Genomic DNA, 20,961 nt, shown 5'->3' on the forward strand with positions numbered 1-20,961 from the left:
CCTTCTTTCTTCCTTTCTTTCTTTCTTTCTTTCTCTTTTTCTTTCCTTTCTTTCTTTTTCTTTTTCTTTTCTTTCTTTCCCTTTCTCTTTCTTTTCTTTTCTTTCTTTCTTTCATCTTTCTGTCTTTCTTTTTTTTTTGAGACAGAATTTCACTCTTGTTGCCCAGGCTGGAGTGCAATGGCAAAATCTAAGCTCACTGCAACCTCCACCTCCTGGGTTTGAGCAATTCTCCTGCCTCAGCCTCCCCAGTAGGTGAGATTACAGGCATGAGCCACTATGCCCAGCTAATTTTGAATTTTTGTCGAGATGGGGTTTTTCCATGTTGGTCAGGCTGGCCTCAAACTCCGGACCTTAGGTGATCCACCCACCTTGGCCTTCCATAGTGCTGGAATTACAGGTGTGAGCCACTGCGCCCGGCTGGGAGTTACTCTTTCTTATCGGGTAGTGGTAAAGGTAGGAGACATCTGTGCTAAGTGGTTAGCAGGATGCTTGACACAGGTGGACTCTCAGCAAACGGCAGCATTGTTCCTCTTGTGTCCTGTTTATATTGTATTGTACGGTATTGTATTCTGTTGTGTTTTCTGGTACCTTGGGGATATTGTGCAGAGAGAACTAGAGTTTCAGGAGATCTCGGCCTTCACTGGTCTACTTGCCCATTTCTCCCACTGTTCACCCTTTGTTCATCTGTATCTTACATATGTTGTGCTCCTATGAAGTCAGGCACTGTCCCTTCTCTGGGAGGGACAGTGAAACCCTTCTCTTCCCTTGGGGAGCCTGTCTGCTGAGGACAATGTTCAAACACCCTCTGTGGAGGGCTGCTGCGTTGGGTAGGGATGAGACTTGTTTCGTGAGGCCCCCAGGAGTGGCAGTACTGAGCCCTGTGAGTAGAAGTTGGAGGGGCACCCCAGGCTTAATGTGAGGGAGATTTTGCTGGTAGAGCTGTCCACAGGTGAGATGTGCTGGCTGGGGAAGTGAGGGGTTCTTCATCAGGAGGTATACATGGGAAGGCCAAACCACCCTTGCTGATTGCAGAAGGAATTCACAATTTGGGTGGAAGTGTGGAGTAGATGGCGTTGAAGGTCTCTTTGAGTCCTGAGATTGTGTGATTTTTAGAGACACTAAAACCAAGCATGGGCTGGGCATGGTGGCTCACACCTGTAATTCCAGCACTTTAGGAGGCCGAGGCGGGCAGGTCACAAGGTCAGGAGATCGAGACCATCCTGGGTAACATGATGAAACTCTGTCTCTACTAAAAATACAAAAAATTAGCCAGGCATGGTGGAACGTACCTGTAGTTCCAGCTACTTGGGAGACTGAGGCAGAGAATCACTTGAACCCGGGAGGCAGAGGTTGCAGTGAGCCAAGATCACGCCACTGCACTCCAGCCTGGGTGACAGTGAGACTCCGTCTAAAACAAAACAAAAAAACAAGCATGGATCACCTTCAGGGTAATCCTTCTAGCTGGCATCTGTTCCTCCTTTGGCCTAGAATGTTGTTGTCATTGCCCAGAAGAGGACATAGATTCTGGGAGGAAGGACAGAGCCCTGACTCAGGGTTTGTGCTCAGCCTGATTCTCCCACAGATGCCCTCCTTTCTGAGCTCACCAGAGGCTCCCTTTGCCTTTGCCTGTGTAGGAATCCAATATGTAGGGGAAGAGGAGGTGACATGGTACATGGGGTGGTTGGGTGGGTGGGTGGGAAGATGCCCTGGACCTGAGCTATCGGGAGAATTTCTATGGGAGCCAAGTTCCCCATCATCTCCTGCATAAATTAAGATGACATTAGTTATAAAAATAAACTCCAAAATATCAGTGCTTCATACAGGTTTATTTCTTGCTCACATAAAGTCCAGTTGGCATTGGAGGGGATAGAGGGGCCTCTGCTCTACATAGATGTATAAGGCAGGCTGATGGAGGATCTGTCATCTTCAATGAATGGCTTCTAAGTTCACCTTGGGTGTTGACTTCCAGTTGGAGAGAGCAGATGGTGGCCAGGGAAGTTTTTATGAGCTTGGCCTGAAAGTAGCATGTATCACTTACACCACATTCCACTGGTTAGAGCTCAGTCTCATGGCCTTCTCTGGGAATCGGGGGCCTGGAACTGTAGTTACAGGATGGGCAGTGACTTCCCAGCAACAACTGTGCACTGTGGAGAGGATCATGAGGCTTTGACAGATAGCTAAGCATCCCTGCTGCTCCCAGATATAGGCTTCCCTCCTCCCACCTCCGTCAGGTTGCATACACTCCAGGGAGTGAGCTTTTGAGTGCAGGAAGAGACCCAGAGGGCCTTTGCATCTCCAGTGCCCGGCTCAGTGCCAGATCATTGGAAGTGCTTCGGGGTATCTGATGAATGAACAAATGCTTGGGTGTCATTTCGCTTGTTAAAAATACAGACACAGCCAGGCGCGGTGGCTCATGCCTGTAATCCCAGCACTTTGGGAGGCTGAGGTGGGCGGATCACGAGGTTAGGAGTTTGAGACCAGGCTGGCCTACATGGTGAAACCCCGTCTCTACCAAAAATACAAAAAAATTAGCTGGGCGTAGTGACGCATGCCTGTAATCCTAGCTACTTGGGAGGCTGAGGCAGGAGAATCACTGAACTTGGGAGGCAGAGGTTGCAGTGAGCTGAGATCAGGCCACTGCACTCCAGCCTGGGCAGCAAAGCAAGACTCCATCTAGAAAAAAACAAAAACAAAACCAAAAACAGATGCATGGTGAAAAACAGTTTTTTGGTTCCCCAAAACATAAGACATAGAATAAGCATGTGATTCAGCAATTTCAGTCCTGGGTATAGTCCCAAAAGAATTGAAAAGAGGAGCCCAAACAGATCCTTGTACACTCTTATTCATAGCAGCGTTATTCACAATAGCGGAAAGGTAGAAGCATTCCAAGTGTCCACAAGGAGAGGAATGGAGAAGCAAAATGTGGTAAATAATGAAATATCCTCAAGCAGGAATGGAATTCTGATACATGCTACAGCATGGATGGAACTTGGACATGATGCTAAGTGAAATAAGCCCGAACCCAAAGGACACGTATTGTGTGATTCCACTTATCTGAGGTACCCAGCATGGGCAGATTTTAGAGACAGAAAGTAGAATGGTGGTTGCCAGGTGCAGAGAAAGGAAAATGGGGAGTTACTGACTAATGGGTACAAAGTTTCTTTCTGGAATGATGAGAAAGTTCTGGAAATGGATAGCGGTGATTGTACAACAAGGTAAATGTATTTACTGCTGCTGAATTGTATGATTTAAACTGGTTACAATGGCAAATTTTGTATTATGTATCTTTTACCACCATAAAAATAAAAATGTTGGTCAGGTGCAATGGCTCATGCCTGTAATCCCAGCACTTTGGGAGGCCGAGATGGTGATTGCTTAAGCTCAGGAGTTCAAGATCAGCCTGGGCAACATGGTGAAACTCCATCTCTACTAAAAATACGAAAACTAGCCAGGTGTGGTGGCAAGTGCCAATACTTCCAGTTGCTTGAGAGGCTGAGGTGGGAGGATCACCTGAGTCAGGGAGGTTGAGGCTGCAGCGAGCTGTGATACCATCACTGCACTCTAGCCTAGGCTATAGGGTAAGACCCTGTCTCAAAAAAAACAAAAAACAAAAACAAAAACAAAATTACCTAGGCCACATACCAACAAATTCCTATTCCATCAGGATTGGCGAGAGCTGGGCTTCTATATTGTTGAATGAGGTCCTCAGGTGAATCCGATGTGCACCTAAGTTTAAGACCCACTAGTCTAACTTTGGTTGTTGCAATGGGGGGAACAAGGGGTGATCTCTCTGAAGGTCTTCTTGAGGCGGGCTTCTCAAACTTTGATGTGCATATGAGTCCCCTGAGGATTTTGCTGAAGTACAGAGTCTGATTCAGTGGTCTGATTCCCAGGATGACGCCTGATAGTTTGCATTTGTAAAGCTCCTAGGTGATGGGGATGCTGGTGCCACTGGCCTGTAAACCACACGTGGAGTATTAAGGCTCTTGAGGGCAGATGGTCGTCTTGTCCATGGTAGATAAAGTGGAGGTCTGGAAAGGAGCAAGTGAATGTGTAAGATGACTGCTCCAGATTTAGAGTTCAATGAGGATGAGCTGGGGATGAGTGAGAGGGAGCAGGAGTTCCACTGATTTGTGAATTAGCTTCTGGGTGTGGATCAAACAGGCAGGCTTGTGGTTTAGCTAAAAAATGTATCAAGGGCCTGGCGTGGTGGCTCACACCTATAATCCCAGTGCTTTGGGAGGCTGAGGCGGGAGGATTGCTTGAGTTCAGGAGTTCGAGATCAGCCTGGGCAACATAGCGAAATTCTATCTCTACCAAAAAAAAAAAAAAAAAAAGGTATCAAATTAGCTGACTCTGGTGGCATGTGCCTGTAGTTCCTGCTACTCGAGGGGCTGAGGCAGGAGGATCACGTGAGCCAGGGATATCGAGGCTGCAGTGAGCCATCATCACACCACTGCCCCCCAGCCTGGGTGACAGAGTGAGATGCTGTCTCAAAAACAAAACAAAACAAAACAAAACAAAAAACAAACAAACAACAAAACCCTAAATCCCCCCAAATTTGCAAAACTTATTGAAGTTAGAGATATTAGCAAATAGAATCGTGTGGATTTTGCTCAAGTCTGTCTGAATTTCTAGACTTTGTGCTTTAAAATAAGGGGCCTAGTCCAGTGGAATAAAAGCTAAACTGGCCCATGTCTTACTTTTCTGTTGCTTTTCCAAATCCTTCTCATCTGACATAGTCTAGCACAGGTCCCAGGCCTCCAGCGGCTCCCTAGAGCTAAATTCCACTTTTTCTACCACTGCCCTCACCAAGGTAAAGTACTGCATAGCACTTGAACCATCCTGCATGGCATATTGGATCACTGGCCTGAACTTTTTTTTTTAAAGAGTTTTGCTCTGCCTCCCAGGTTCAAGTGATTCTTCTGCCTCAGCCTCCCGAGTAGCTGGGATTACAGGCACACGCCACCATGCCTAGCTAATTTTGTATTTTTAGTAGAGATGGGGTTTCACCATGTTGGTCAGGTTGGTCTTGAACTCCCGACCTCAGGTGATCCACCCTCCTTGGCCTCCCAAAGTGCTGGGATTACAGGCGTGAGCCACTGCACTGGGCCCTGACCTGTTTACTGATAGCTTCACATCAACTGTTTTTCTGCCAGCACGTCCAGCTTGCTCCCTAGACCTGGCGGACTCTTTCCTTGGCAGCATCCTCAGGGAAGAACTGAAACTGTCTTTGAACAGTGGAACAGCAGGTAATATAGCTCAGTAGTTAAGGAATTGGACACTCATGAGTTTAAATCTCATTCCCATCTCTTCTTGCTCCTCTAACCTCAGATAGTTACTGAACTGAAAACCCCGGCCTTCTCACCTGTCAAGTGGAGATCGTGATACCTTTCTCTCAAATCTGCAATGGGGTTACAAGAGCCAATCAATGCGAGGCATGTGTTTTGCTCAGGACCTGGCGCGTAGTATCGAGATCCGTAATGGGTTTTGACGACAGCGTTCCCCTTCGCAGCCGTTGGGCTGGCTCCATCTTCTGCGCTCTTAGCTTCTGAGGAGTTGTTCATTCCTTCCTGCAGGCTGGAGCTGGCCCTGATTCGTTTGTGTGCCCAGCCACTGGTGTGCAGGGAAGGTGGGGTTGGGAGGCATTCTAAGCAGAACGTTAAGGTTTGATCGTAGTGCTTGCAGTTCTGGAGGTGACCTGCAGATGGCGTGCGCATCCTTGGGAGGTGTCTCGTCCTCCCAGAGATGGGACGAAGCTGGGCTGTCATCAGGTGTCTGGAATGCAGAGTTCTGGTTTTCACTGATGTTGTTAGCTGCTTCTCCAGGCTGGGTCCTGGGTGTGGGGGCTGAAATAAGCATTTCTTCATAAGCCTAGGAATACCAAGGCGTACAGAATCTCTGCCCCTCCCCTCTCAGGGTGCCGACTCAGGAATCTAGTTATTCAAGGGAGGGACTCCTCTCTGCACCCCCCACACTCTAGGTGCTCCGAGAGTGTTTGTGGGATGAATTGCTATTCGGAAGATGCTTCCATGAAAGGTCATGCATCCCAGGTGGGGCCTGACTGGGCCCAGGCTGATAGGTGCTACCCGCATGCCCAAGCTCCTCGCTCCGTCTCCAGCCCTTCCCAGTTCCTCCTCTCAGCTGCTGGGGAGCAGCGGGTCCCAGACTCACCTTCCTTCCAGATTCCTGATCCACACTCAGCCTCAATTGCAGTGCTCAACTCAGGAGCCCCCACACACTGCTTAGGTGCACTTCCTTTTCACCCCAGGGCCAGTCACCTGCTTCTGCCTCTCCAAATCTTTGAGTCCCTGGAGGTCCATCTCACCTGCCACCTGCTGTGATGCCCTCTGGACCCTCTCATCAGAAGCCGGGCCTCTGCACACCCATGGCATTTTACCTGCTCCTCCATGGGGACGCCTTTCCTTCTGCTTGGCAATCAGCTAGTTGCTGACTCCGTGGAAGCCAGGTGAGGCACCTGGTGTGCTGACCTGGTTCTCTTTTGTTGAGCTCCATTCCCTCTCCTCCATGAGCTTCTTTTACCCCCATGACCTCTGATGACTTCTCTCCTCCCTCTGACCTCACCTGGCCCTAACAGTCCAGAATGTTAGGCCCTGGCCTGGTACCCCAGCTGTAATTTCTTCTTCCCCACTCCCAATACATAGGCACTTTGCCCACAACTGTTGGCTAGTGGTTTTGGATAGTCCTGGCCCCCTAGCTGCTCTGCACTCTCTTGGAGGATAGACGCCAGTAGGCAGCCCCTCCACTATCCCAGGCTCCCCAGCGCTTGGTGAGCCAAAGTTGCCCCATTCCATCTGTTACAAGCTTCCCTCCGTTTACAGGGAAGGACACTGTGGCTCAGAGGGGTTTAGGAGTTTGCAGGAAGCCACCGAGCTGGTTCCCCTTGAGGGCCCAGTATAGCCCTGAGAACAAAAGAGGAGGCACCTCAGCTAATTGCAAGCCTTTGAAAATCTTAAAGCCCTGAGCCAAAGCTCAGGCTTCTCACAAAGTCTCTCTATGAGTGACAGACGGCCTGGGACAGGGGTCTCTCCTACCTCCCCGCTGGCCCTCGCTAAATGGGAAAAAAGCCACCACATAGAAACATAACCTTTATTGCACACGGCGCTGGGTCTTTTTTCATAGAAAAAGGTATTAACACATAAGCATCTGCAAATTGAAGCAACTCCTGGTTTTCTTGGAACAGTAAAATCGCATGCAGTGTCTCTGAGCTGGGATTTTGGTCTTTGTCAAAACCACCTAGATTGAGGGGGAAGGTGAGGAGGAGGGAAAAAAAATTGCTGAGTCTTTGTGCCTCTGTCTCAAAATAGGGTGAGAGAAATATATAGATATATAGCTTGTCGACGTGTTCCTCTCTGTCTATATATGTATATATATCTCCACACATATTTTGTGGGTTGGGGGATTTGACTTGTACTGTCAAATTCTTTGTGCCCTGGCTTCATGGAGAAGAAGAAGAAAATAGTTTCATTTGTACAAAAGAGTTCTATGTACAGGCGTTCATGATTGGGGGTTTGTGTTTTGTCGTTGGTTTTTGTCTGTCAGTTGAATATAAATAATGCAGAAAAACAGCCGAGCTGGTGTGTGGGGCTGCGGCGCAGTCCAGGCGTGGGCTGCTCTCCCTGCTGGCCCTACACCAGGGTGTAGGATTTGGAGTAGGCCCCGGCCCCCTGCTTCTGAGACCTCCCTACCCCCGATGTGCTCATCTCGAGAAGTGAGTCCCTGGAGCCCCCCATTTTGGTGTGTGGGCCCCCGCCTCGTGGAGGCTCAGTGCTGGGAGCTGGAGGGGCGGCGCTGGGGGCAGTGGGGGGCTCAGCAGGGGTGGGGCCGGGGGCTGGGGGGGCTGTGCCGGCTGGGGGGGCTGGCATGGCCAGAGTCCTCTGAGGTAAGGTGGCTGTGGAGGCGGCAGCAGGGGCCCCTGGGTGCGGGAGGCCCAAGGGCTTGCTGGCAGGGTCCAGGGTCAGGTGGCGAGCCTGGGTGTGGTAGGTTCGGCCCAGGTTCCGGATGGAGGTCTCTCGCGGTGGGACCACAGGGCAGGGCTCACGTCCATCTGCCTTTCGAAAGAAGGCCTCCGACTTGGCATACAGTGGCAGGTTGCAGTAGTCACCTGGAATCACAGAGGCAGAGGATGTGAGAGGCAGAGGCCTCTGGAAGCAGCCCTTTCAGCCCCCACCAAGTCTTCTCTCTGATCTGGCATAAGGGCCCTGCCACTGGAGGTGCAATAAAGAGGAGATGAAAGGTCGGGTGCTCTACGTTTCTGAGTCTTTGTTTCCGTATCTGTGAAATGGGATGACCTTATTCCCCACGGGATTATCGTGAGGCACGAATGAGATGCAGTAGGTAAAGTGCTTTGCTGCAGTGGCTGGTGCAGGTAATAGTTGCCCAATACATGCACGCTTGCTCTGCTCAGCTTCTGCTAGTGGAGAGCTCACTGCTAAGCACAAAGACGTCCTAACAGCTCAGGCTGGTGGAAAGCGTTTCTTTACCCTGAGGAGGAAATGGATATCATTCCCTGTTGCCTCCTCACCATGGAGCCTGGTGCTGTCCTCTGACGTCTCACAGAGAAAGGCCTCCCCCTCTTTTTCGTGGCAGCCTTCCAGATGTTTGAAGTCAGCTAGGTGTCCTCCTCTCTCCTCCCCTTGGTCCCCTCTTCTCCAGGTGGAAAGTTCCTAATTTCTTTTTTTTTTTTTGATTTGGAGTCTCTCTCACTCAGGCTGGAGTGGTGCAATCTCATCTCACTGCAATCTCCGCCTCCCGGGTTCAAGCGATTCCCCTGCCTCAGCCTCCTGAGTAGCTGGGATTATAGGCATGTGCCACCATGCCCAGCTAATTTCTGTATTTTTTTTTTTTTTTTTTTGAGACGGAGTTTTGCTCTTGTTGCCCAGGCTGGAGTGCAATGGCACGATCTCGGCTCACCGCAACCTCCACCTCCTGGGTTCAGGCAATTCTCCTGCCTCAGCCTCCTGAGTAGCTGGGATTACAGGTACACGCCACCATGCCCAGCTAATTTTTTATATTTTTAGTAGAGACGGGGTTTCACCATGTTGACCAGGATGGTCTCGATCTCTTGACCTCGTGATCCACCCGCCTTGGTCTCCCAAAGTGCTAGGATTACAGGCGTGAGCCACCGTGCCCAGCCCATAATTTCTGTATTTTAAAGTAGAGACAGGGTTTTGCTTTGTTGGCCAGGCTGGTCTCAAACCCCTGACCTCAGGTGATCTGCCAGCCTTGGCCTCTCAACGTGCTGAGATTATAGGAGTGAGCCAATGTGCCCAGCTGAGTTCCTAATTTCTTAAACTGCTTCTGTGTGACATGAAGCCTCCTGACCCCTGTGCTCTCTGGGTACCCCACCGGTAAATGGGCCTCTTTCCCTGGGGAGCTTGGCCAGGCACTTTCCTTAGATTTTCTTATTGAATCTGCTTGACAGCCCCCAGGATGGGTTAATACCTGTCTGCACTTTACAAGTGAGGAAACTATGGTTCAGAGAGATTAAATCATTTGTCTAAATTTGCACAGCTAGAAGTGATGGGGGTGTCATTCAGGGCCACAGTCTCCAAAGACTCTTCTTTCGATGACCCAGAAAACCTGCCCCCTGCCTCAGTTGGCACGGCCAGTGCTAAGCAGACCAGACCGCATGGTTTGATAGTCTGGACTTTGCATGCTGTGACCCCAGCATCTGCTGATGGACTCCCCCTGGTGATCTTAACCTTGCCCTGCCAGCCTCTAAGGACATATGCTCTGGTCAGGCCACTGGGGTCAGGTAATTCCCAGCTAGGCCAGGTCACTGCCTACCAAGAGGTATGACCATAGTGGGCAGAGCTGCCAGGACTGTTTGTTTGGGTCCAGATTAAATTCAAACAACATTGAGACCAGAGGACAGCTGATCCCGAAGGGATCTGTTTACATCCTGGCACAACTTCAGATTAGGGGGATGACCACTACTTAATGAATGAACCCTATGACAAGCTGGCCGTGTATATAATTTCCAATTCCCATTATGACAATGCAAAGTCGATACTATCATTGGCATCTTACAAATGAGAAGCTTAAGGCCACAGAGATTAAATTACTTGCCCCAGGTCAGACATATCAAGAGGTTGAACCAGGATGTGGGCCCCGATCTGCCTGCTCCCAAGTCCTTGCTGTTGGTACCACCCTGCACTGCCAAGGAGCCAAGCTGGGCTGGCAGGATCAGTGTTGGTAGGACTAGATCTAGCCAGGGCTCATGGGGCTTGGGGCAGGGGGTGGAGGGCACAGCCTAGGAGGTAGTCTGAGCACTCACTCTTGTTGGCCCGGTGAGGGATGGGCACAGCCACATTTTTGCCCCGGTCAGCATCCTGGGGCTTGGGTGGTGAGGCGGTGAAGCGGCAGATGCCAGGCTCTGAGGGTGTGCTCATGGATGTCATGCTGTCAGCGTTCTCATTGGTGCCTGTGGTCATCTGGTCGGAGGAACTGTCAGAGATGAAGCACTCGGTGATCTCAAACTTGGCGTGCTGCAGCTGCTCCTCCAGCTTGGCGTGCTCGTAGGCCCGGGCCAGCTCCTCATAGGTGGAAGAGGCACTCTCCGTGGACACCATGCTGTTCCTTCCTTTGTCTGGGGAATTAAGAGGGAAGGAGTGGGTTACGGGGAGAAGGGTATAAGTGAGACTGACTGAACACTTTCCCTGCTGTAACCCCATCAGCCATCTGGAATTCTGGCCATGGAGGGGAACAGGCTGAGAAGATCCTGTGAAGGTGGCAGTGGTGGCAGAAGTAGGATCTTTGGCTCATGAAGGGCAGAACTTTCATTCTTGAAAATAAGCAACCATCTGCTGGAATATTCAGCCCTTTCTCCAACGAACATCATGTGTCCATTTTCACTGACACCTTTCGGGAAAGCAAAATTAACTCCTTGACCAAGTAGAGCTCAGTGAGGTCAAGTGTTTTTGTTCCAGCCACACAGTGGGTCAGTGACCAGCTAGACATGAAACTGACTTGTGCCTTGGGTCGCCTGAGCTGGAGGGTAGAAGCTGGGAAGAATAGAAGGTGAAGGTGAATGATGGGGAACTAGGGGGAGGTGTTCAGGATGCCAGCAGGACCCTAGGCACACCTGTGTCCTGGGACAGGCTGGCACTGTAGCTGTCACTCTCAGTGACGGTGACACCATGCTGGGAGCCCACAGTGCGCCAGTCAGAGGTGAGGGTGCGGGCGGGTGTGGAGGCCTGGCACTTGGTCAGGGTCCACTGGCTTGAGTACCGGTTCCGGGTACTGTGTGCCGACTTCACATTCTTCCTGGACACTGGATCTGCACAGACAGAAGCAAGAAATCACACCCTCCAACCAAAGGCACCCAGGCTTAGGCAACTGGTACTTACCAGAAAGGGCAGTGGGGTGGGAGGGAAGAGGCAGATGTAGCCACAGAAGTTCCCTTGGGAATGCTGCCTTTCCTAACCACATCGCCGTCCCCAGGGAAGAGCAGCCGAGTCAAGTGTGGGGGCAGTAGAGGGCATTCTCCTCACCCACCCCATCTTTTCCTTCCCCTGCAGGAGAATGTGATGTCCTCTCCTGCTGCCTCCTGGCTGTCCATTCATTCCCCACAGTCCTTGATGTGTTCTATCCTATATCCAGATACACAGTGCTAGAGATAGAAAAGCCCCTGGAGAACAAGAATACCCAATACTCCCAAAATTTCTAGGTGAGGAAACAGGCCCAGAGAGATAAAGTTGGTGATATGTCCAAGATCACAGTTAGTAAATCTGCAATCAAGGCTTCCAGATGCTAATTCCAGTGCTTTCCATTTTTCCATTCTATCCCATGATGCTCCCTCCTCCCTTTTAGAAAACACCACCTCTGTGTCTTGCTATGCCCAGGCCACCCTGGGTGAGAAGAGGGCTGATTCCCTGGGGATAATGCATACTGGTTCCTGGCCGGATGTCAGACATGTCGATGAGGGGTCCTGTGCTCTGGATGAGGGCTGGGTGGTGCAAGGAGACGCCAGTACAGAAGCTCTGTGGGTTGACAGCTTGGCTGAACTCAGCATCTGTCACAGGGATGGTGGCCTTGTCATCTCCTGGGGAAAGAAGGACAATTACCAGGGGTCTTTTACAACTTTTTTTTAAAGCTCTGTTGGACGTGACTGAATTTCTCTTTGTATTTGTCTGATGTGTTTTTTGTTTGTTTGTTAGTTTTTTTGAGACAGGGTCTCACTCTGTTGCCCAGGCTTAATTGTGATCATTGCTCACTGCAGCCTCAATCTCCTGAGCTTAAGCTATCCTCCTACCTCAAGCTCCTGAGTAGCTGGGACTACAGGTGTGTATCACCACGCCTGACTAATTTTTTTTTTTTTTTTTTTTTTAGAAATAGGGTTTCACTGTGTTGCCCAGGCTGGTCTTGAACTTCTGGCCTCAAGTGGTCCTCCCTCTTTGGCCTCCCAAAGTGCTGGGATAACAGACATAACCTCTCACACCCACCCAGGCTTTACCCAACGTTGAGTCACAGAAAGGCCAGCAATTCCCTCTGTTGAATGGAGGAGGAAACTTAGCCCTTGAACAAAGCCACTGTGAATTCTAAGGTTGTTGTGGTTGATGGGGCTACTGCCAGAAACCCTGGTCACTGCTATGAGGGCTGGTGTTTGACTTCTGTGGGTTGTAGCCTGGGGAAGCACACCCAGCAGGACAGGGAGCTCCTGGCACCTGTCACTCACCCAGCTGCTTGATGCCCTCTTTGTCCTCAATGAGCAGCTGAACCCTGGGGATGTCAATGTGTAGCCGTGGGCCCTGGGGCGGCCCTTTCACAGGGGTGTCAAAGCTTCGATTGTTCTTGCTGTGGGGAGAAAGACTGGAGGTGGGTGGCTCAGCAGCCATAAGGGGTTGGGGGAGGGGGCTTTGCAGGACAGTGGGATCTTAGAAGCCTATTCTGGGAATTCAGAGGGAGGCTCCTCAGTCCTTTGCAGGGGAGAAGGGAGAAGGGAGGAGAAAGGAAGCAGCTTGGTGATACCCACCTTATCAACATTTCTGCCAAACTCTTTGCATCTGCAAAACAGTAGAGGAAGAGGAGGGCTGGGTGAGAATGAAGTTTGAACATGAGGATAATGGGAGAGGCATGGGAAACAAAGTGGAGAATTCCTTAAAATGGGGCCAGGGCTGGTCTCCTAAGAAGCAGAAGGAGAAATGTAAGGACCTATAAAACAGCCCAAAACATGACGCAGTTTCACTGCCCCCAATTCAGGATTTGGCTCAAGTCTGTTTTCTTTTCCTCAGATTTTGTCTAATAGGGAGATTCTTCCCAAAGCACAGGGGGCACAGCAAGTGCCCTATCTGCTTCATGAAGTGACTCTACTTAAACACACCATAACAGGCTGGAAATGGATATCAGTGGAGGGTGTCTCCTCAGCTATATCCTGGGGAGAGGCGAGAGTGGAGGATGGAGTAGAGGTGGTCAATGGGAATCCCCAGATTCAGGATTTGAATATCAACCAAGAGGCTTCACTTCCTCCTCTGGGGCATCTGTCCCCAAAAAGTCCATGGATAGATTTTGTGGCCCCTGCTTTGTCTCAGAGGAGCCTTGAATAGGATCAGAACTCTCAGGAATTTGGAAGAGAGAAGAATTAAAGAGCCTAGTTAATCCATTAGATATCTGAGAATGAGCTGTCAGAATGAATCCAAAGATGGATGGATGAATACCAGGATGAATGCTGTATGCATGCATCCAACCATCCAGCTGTCTAGCTATCCATTCATCCATCCATCCATCGATCTATCCATCCATCCATCTAACCATGTGCCATCCATTATCCATCCACCCATCCAACCAATCATTAATTCGTCATCCACCTATTCAACCATCCATCCACTCATTGATTCAACCAGTAAGCCAACCATCCACCCATGCATTCAGCATCAGTTCAATCATTCTTATATTTATATATTAAACCTTCCATCCAACCACTCCTTTAGCCATTCACCCAATCATCCCCAAAATTCCAACTATTTTTCCATCCAGCCATTTTTCCATCTTGTCATCCATCAATCTATCAAAGTATTTATCCATCCAAGCTCCATTCAATCATCTACCCATCTATTCAACTCTTCATATAATCATCCATTATCTAGCATTCAACAATTCATCCATTTATCCATCCACCCATCTATTCATTCAACCTTTTATGCAACCATCCTTACATGTAGCCGTCTATTCAGCCATCCAACCATCCTTCCATCTATACATCCTTCCATCCAACCATTTATTCGGTAATCCATCCAACCATCCAACCCTGTAACTACTTACCCATCTGGTCATTCAACCATCCACCCAATTCATCCATCCATCCATCTATCTAATCAACCATCCATGGAACCGTCTATTCATCCGTTTACCCAATTCCTGAACATGATAGGGAGCATTAGTCATTCTCTCTTCTGTGCTACTATTGTCTCCTGGCTTCTCACATTAGATGATAAATTCTGTAAGAGTATGACTTGGCCCTTCTTTATTGATCTCTGTAGTCTGACAGTATCTATGATGAAGCAGACTAAAAAATTTTCCAAATAAATGAATGTACATTTATGAAGCAACTAGTAAGTTCCAGGCACTGTATGAGACTGTGGGAAAATTGAGGCAAATCAGACCCATTCACAGTAGACTGTGGCATCAGGTAATGGAAAAAGGGGATGATATTCAAAATATTTGACACCCGACATGGTGCAGAAACTGTCCAGTCAGAGCTGAGCATGTTCCTTGAGACTACCTGCAGGTCTCTTCTTTAGTGGATGGGTCCTAGGAAAGTTGCTGGGATCCTGTGAGAGGGGATGGAGCATCCAGTGTGGAAAGGAGCAACGTCTGTTTACCAACCAACATGGAAATGTTTAAATATTTAACAACCAACATGACTTTACCAGTGTACCGCTAAACATTAATCCTGATTGGGGCAGGCACAAAGTCTTGGGGGCAAAGAGGAGGAAGTGGTGAATGAAAACTTCTGAACTAAGGAGGTTTCAGAAAGTTTGAGTGGCCGCTCCTCCTTCAAGGGGACACAGGCACTCTCCACTATCCAGATGGTGCTGTGAGCCAATGAAGTGGAGCCAGTGTGGCCAAGAGCCAACACCCCCTTCTGGAAGGCCCATAGGAAGCTCCCCCACCTCGGAGTCGCTTCAGCCTCTTCTCCTTCCTCTTCTTGCGTACGATGAAGAGCAGTGCCACTCCCAGTGTGGCCAGGATGACGGGGCAGCCAATGGTGAACAGCTTCTTCACATCATCCCCTTCACCTTGAGCAGATTTAATGGGTGGAATGGTGCCTGAACGAGGGCAAAGAATAGAGTTAGATGTCCCTTATGAGCCAGGTGCTGTGCAGAGTATCTCATGGGTGGGATAGACCTCTGACCTCTCTTGGTGCCCTTGGGCTGACCTCTACCTCCTGGCACAGAGCTCTGGCTTTCCCTCTGCTCCCCAAATTCTGGTCCTATCAGGACAGCCATGAACAGTCGTGTGCTTTTTATATTGCGTTTTATTAACGACTTCCTGGTACAGTTGTAGAATTAACCTGAAGTCTCCTGGAGTTAGTCTCTTGCCTGTTGGAGTTCAGTGTTCATTCCTAGAGAGCGGATTGATGGGCTTAAATTCTTATATCCAGCTGGGGTCGGGGGAAACAAAGGGTGAAGCACGGCAGAGAGAAGTCGGGGCGGTGGACTCTAGGTTCTCTTCCCAGATGTGGACAAAAACCACTACAAACCCTACGTTCTCTCCCTGCCCATCCCTCTCATGGGCCATATCTGCTAACCTGGGGTTCCTGCAGGGAAGCATGACAAGCTGTCCTGCTGACATAACCCTCTGCCAAGCCCTGATCCTTGCCTATTTCAGAACTTTGCTTAAATGTCACTTCCTTCAGGAAGGCTTCCTTGCTTGAGTCCATCGCCTTCTCTTACTGTTTTTATTCTGTTTCCTTAACATAGGTAGGCTTGTGACAATGAGCTTCTATGAATTCAGCCTTCCATGTTCCTTCAACAGATGTATGTGTCCATGTGTATGTGTATATGTATCCCTATGTGGCAGACGCCACCTGCTGGCCGAGGCAGTGAGGAACTGGTAGTGTGCCTTAGTAGGCCTTTTCTATGGATCCTGGAGGCTCCATGTTCAAGATGGCACAGCTAAAAGATGGTGGCCACTCAACCTTCGCAGGACTCCAAGAGAGCAAGAAACAAATCAGTACTGGGTTAAGCCACCAGGTTTTGATATTTGTGACTGCAGCATACGCTGTCCCCTCCTGGCTAATATTCCATATCAGCAGAAAGTTCTCAGAGGGCAGGACCTCAACCACACTGGTACCTCCCTCTTTACCTCCCTGAAACAATGCACAGTGTCTGAGGACTACAGCTTCAAAGACTCTCCATCTTTGGTGTTACTGACCTATGTGGCTGTCCGTCTGTAGTGGCCACTGGTGCATTTGTCCACTTACCTGGCTGCAACCAACCTGCTGTTCCCTCTGCCAGCTCCTTCACCTGCAGGCCTGCATTTCCCCCGCCTGCATTCCTGCCTGTTTTTCTATTACTCTGTCTCTTTATGTGTCTGCCACTCTGCCCACTTCCTTGGCACCACCCTGCTTCAGTCTCTGTACCATCCCTCCCACCCTTGTGACTCACTGCCATCGTAGTCCAGGGTGGCAAACTGGGCCGTCTCGTTGCCGCAGCCGGCGCTGTTGCAAGCCCTCATGCGTAGCTCGTACCATGTGGCCTCTCGCAGTTCGGTCAGAAACACCTCGCCGGAGCTGTTGGCGCGGAGGGCCTGCCAGGCCCAGGTCCCCTTGGGCCGGTACTCCAGCATGATGACTGTGATAGGGCAGCCCCCGTTGTTCCAGCCCTGCAGGTTAAGCCGAGCATGCGTGGAGTTGATGTGGGTGAAGAGGTGTTGGTCTCTGCTGAAGGAAGGCTCTGGCGGGCCGGAGGGAGAGAGAGAGGTTAGAGAGACTGGTAGGGAGGCAGGACTGGGCTGGGCTGGAAAGGATTTCCCTGGGGAGCTGGGATGGCAGTGGCTCCAGGAGAATACATGTTTGGCACAGAGGGGTGGGGAAGCCCTAGGGAGCAGAGGAGGAAGAGGAGGGGTGGGAGGAGAGGGAAGAAAGGGCAGGGCCTAGAGAGAGGCCAGAGCAGAGGAGGAAGGGAGATGGGAAGAGGCAGAGGAGTGCCACCCTTGGTCACCTGGTGAGGAAGTGGGACTAGTTTTTCCTAATGGGATCCATCAGGATGCTGTGGTGGTGGGAAGGAGGCCAAGGCTCCTCCCTTCGGTCTCCCTGCATCTCTGGGCTCCTCCTTCCTCATACCTGGCCCTTCCATCCCATACCTGGCCCCTCTATCCTCCCCTCCCCGGGCCTATTGCTCCTTTCCTGCCCTGGTGGCCTGAGCCTCACCCCGCCCGTGGGTCTTGGCCTCGATGATCTCGCTGATGCGCCCAGAGCCCACGCTGTTCTTGGCTGCCAGCTTCACCTTGTACCACGTGCCACACTTGAGGCTGTCCAACTTGAAGGAGCGCTCACTGGAGCTGATGAACAGGTCCTTCCACTCCTCGCTGTTGTCCACCGAGTACTGCAGCACGAAGCCTGTGGAGGGTAGGCCTGGTTCAGGTGGGGGCAGGGCAGGGCAGCAGAATCCCAGCCTCCAGGCAGGGGACAGAGAGATGTGTTTGCTCATTGGAAGGAGCATATGCTCCTCAGATGCAAAATTGGAAGGACCGGCCCAGTCAACTCTCAATATTAAACCAATCAGTCAACAAAACGCTGTAAGGGCTTTGGGTCCAGCTGAGTGGGTTTAATTGCTGTCATTTTGGCTCTAGTGTTAGGGGTTAGTGGCCCAGGTGGAAAGGGATGAAAACCAGAGTTGTGAGGCTCACAAGGGGTCCTGTCTGGACCCTCACTACTCCACATGTGGTCCCCTGAGCAGCAGCTCAGCAGCACTTGGAGTGTGTTAGAAAGGCAGGTCCTCAGCCCAGCCCAGAGTGCTGAGTCAGAACTGCGTGGTTACAAGGCCCCTCGGTGACGCAGATGCACACTCAGGCTTGGGAAGCACTGATCTAGTCCATTTGTCTACTTTAACAGATTGGGAGACTAGAATCAGAGAGGGAAACAGGCTACTCCAGGGTCACACAGTCACGAGTGGCAATGGGGGGCGGGTGTACTAAATCCCAGATGCTGGGGCCACTGCAGCTCCCTGGGCCCTTGAGTCACTTCCTTGTGGGCCACTCGGCCCCCAGATCATTTCCACCATTTGGAGACAAATGGCATAAGTGGGTGAAGCCCCTTCCCCACCCTGGGCCCAGAATTCCTTCCCCTGTCTCCCCACCTCATCCAGACCCCTCCTCACCTCGGATGGAGCTGCCCCCATTGTCACCTGGAATCCAGGTCAGGGTGATGGATGAAGCTGAGGTTTTGGAGACAGTGAGGCGGGGCTGGTCCGGGGGAACTGTGAGGGGAAATCCACCACTCCTCAGCACAAGGGTGGACCCCGATGATGGCTTATGGGGCCCCCCCCATGGCGGGAAGGTGCCAGCTCTCGCACACACTCACTGTCACTCCCCAGCTCTCCCACTTCCCCTTCCACGTGCACCTCTGTTCCACCAAAGGTCTCTCTCTCTCTCGGTTTATCTTCTTCCATTTGACGACCCTCTCACGTGATGGAATTCCTACCCTTTCTCCATCCCTGTCCCCACCTAGGACCGCCTGCATCGCAGAGCCTCACCTTGCACCAGAAGGTTGACGATGATGGTGTCGAAGCCCCCGGTGTTGGTGGCTGTGCAGGTGTAGTAGCCGGAGTCCTCAGCCTTCACTGCGCGCAGTAGCAGCGTGCCGTTAGTGTGGATGAGCCGGTGTCCATCCATGGACACTGGGATGGCCGAGTCTTCACTGCCAGGGTGAGCATGGGGCAGGTGGGTCATGGCAAGCACCCCCTTGTCCTGAGGCCCTCCCCCCATGTGTGACAAAGACAGCTGGGCATGGACGCTGGGTTCTTGGGGCTTTGCTCAGCACTCCCTAGGGGTATCAGGTAACCTGGCCTTTTTAACCACCCAGGGAAGGGAGGTCCTTGGCTCCCAAGAGGGGAGCCAGGAGGCCAGGCCTGCTTGAGAGAGCAGTAGCAGCATATCCTGCCAGGCCTCCACAGGACCCAGAGGCAACTGGGTCAGCAGGTAGGAGGCTCCAGACTCTCCTCCTCATGGCTCTTCTACTACATCCCTGCCTGGGGCCACCCCCTCCCTCCAAGGTCCTGACACACACCTGTCCTTGGTCCACTTCACAGCAGGGGCTGGATCTCCCACCGGATTGCAAGGCAGCCGAACATCTTTCATCCAAGGTGTTGTCACGGTGCCCCCAAAGGAGATGATCTTTGCTGGGGCTACAGGGAGGAGAGGGTGAGGGCCATGCCACTTCTACCCCTGCACAATGTCCTGGCCCCCTTCCTCAGGGCCCCCTGGATTTACAGTTCAATTCTCCCTCCCAATCTGACCTCCACCTTGGGCTTTCGTTGAGGGGTGGGTGTCAGGGGATATTGGCGGGGGGACACTGACTCAAGAAACAATGATGAAATATCAGCTATGGTCAGGTATTGCATGAGGCTCTGAGGAGTCAAAAAGTGAGTATGATTTCTTCCCTGTCCTCAAGTGGATCACCATCCAAGAGGGAGACAGATATGTAAGGATAAATTATAACAGGGCAAAAATGCTATGGTAGGTGCAGGCGCGAGGCAGGGGGAGGGCATGCTGCTCCATAGGTGGGTGGTAAAGGCGATGGCTACACAACATCTGGAATTGGAAGCTCTGACTTGAAGGCTAAGAAAGACTTTATAAGCAGGGAAAGAAACGCATGTCGGGAAGAGGGACCAGCATTGAGCAGGGACATGGAGATCTGAAATTCATGGCAGGTGTGAGGGTTTGCAGGTACTCTTGGGGTAACCAAAGCTTGAATCCAGGGCTACAGGCAGGAGTAAAATCTCAGGGACTTTTTTGGCAGGGCCAGGAGGTTGAAATTCCTCTGCCAGAGGCTTATAAGAAGTGGTGTTGGGCCGGGCGCGGTGGCTCACGCCTGTAATCCCAGCACTTTGGGAGGCCGAGGCGGGTGGATCACGAGGTCAGCAGATCGGGACCATCTTGGTCAACATGGTGAAACCCCGTCTCTACTAAAAATACAAAAAATTAGCTGGGCACGGTGGTGCGTGCCTGTAATCCCAGCTACTCGGGAGGCTGAGGCAGGAGAATTGCCTCAACCCAGGAGGCGGAGGTTGCGGTGAGCCGAGATTGCGCCATTGCACTCCAGCCTGGGTAACAAGAGCGAAACTCCGTCTCAAAAAAAAAAAAGAAGTGGTGTTGGCCGGGCGAGGTGGCTCACGCCTGTAATCCCAGCACTCTGGGTGGCTGAGGCGGGTGGATCATGAGGTCAGGAGTTCAAGACCGGCCTGGCTAACACAGTGAAACCCCATCTCTACTAAAAATGCAAAAATTAGCTGGGCATGATGGCAGGTGCCTGTAATCCCAGCTACTCAGGAGGATGAGGTGGTAAAATCGCTTGAACCCAAGAGGTGGAGGTTGCAGTGAGCCGAAATCATGGCACTGCACTCCAGGCTGTGTGACAAAGTGAGATTCTGTCTAAAAAGAAAAAAAAAAAAAATTTCGGATGCATCCTGGCTGCTTGCAGAGGATAGTTTGGTGGAAGGAGTCCTGGAGGACACAGACTGTGATGGGATGGTGGCCAGAATGCAGGCTGGAGGTGATGTGTGGTGGTGGACAGGTGAGGGGCTCAGGGCAAGAGCTGACAAAACCTGGGGTCTGTCTGGTTTGCGGGAAGAGAGGGGAAAGGGGAGGATGGCTCCCAGGATTCTGGCTGGGCCACTGAGGTGAGTGATGGCAACCTCATGGGAACAGGGCACACCAGAGGAGGGGCAGGCTTGGCAGGCATGGCTTCATCTCATGCTGAGTCCACGCGCAGCCACA

General features: G+C 51.2%; 1 protein-coding gene across 4 annotated transcripts in view; it reads right to left on the minus strand.

The window, feature by feature from the left end:
- Positions 1 to 1,807: 1,807 nt before the first annotated feature.
- Positions 1,808 to 20,961, minus strand: part of DSCAML1 (DS cell adhesion molecule like 1) — a 374,088-nt gene continuing 354,934 nt past the window's right edge. For 3 of the 4 annotated variants that reach the window (XM_035264707.3, XM_078339584.1, XM_002754464.4), the window contains 12 exons: positions 19,253 to 19,370; positions 18,720 to 18,883; positions 18,345 to 18,443; positions 17,396 to 17,584; positions 16,632 to 16,919; positions 15,135 to 15,290; positions 12,998 to 13,028; positions 12,701 to 12,819; positions 11,915 to 12,067; positions 11,108 to 11,302; positions 10,301 to 10,612; positions 7,097 to 8,125 (listed from right to left, as the gene is read on the minus strand). In XM_035264707.3, coding sequence (XP_035120598.3) covers positions 7,650 to 8,125; positions 10,301 to 10,612; positions 11,108 to 11,302; positions 11,915 to 12,067; positions 12,701 to 12,819; positions 12,998 to 13,028; positions 15,135 to 15,290; positions 16,632 to 16,919; positions 17,396 to 17,584; positions 18,345 to 18,443; positions 18,720 to 18,883; positions 19,253 to 19,370 — 2,300 coding nt within the window. In that variant the 3' untranslated portion in view covers positions 7,097 to 7,649. Of the gene's footprint in view, positions 2,674 to 3,642; positions 4,032 to 5,368; positions 5,850 to 7,096; positions 8,126 to 10,300; positions 10,613 to 11,107; positions 11,303 to 11,914; positions 12,068 to 12,700; positions 12,820 to 12,997; positions 13,029 to 15,134; positions 15,291 to 16,631; positions 16,920 to 17,395; positions 17,585 to 18,344; positions 18,444 to 18,719; positions 18,884 to 19,252; positions 19,371 to 20,961 lie in introns of those variants that run through there. The other variant, XR_013523070.1, reaches the window with a different exon arrangement.

Source organism: Callithrix jacchus, chromosome 10 (genome assembly GCF_049354715.1).
Source record: "Callithrix jacchus isolate 240 chromosome 10, calJac240_pri, whole genome shotgun sequence".
Taxonomy (NCBI): Eukaryota; Metazoa; Chordata; class Mammalia; order Primates; family Cebidae; genus Callithrix; species Callithrix jacchus.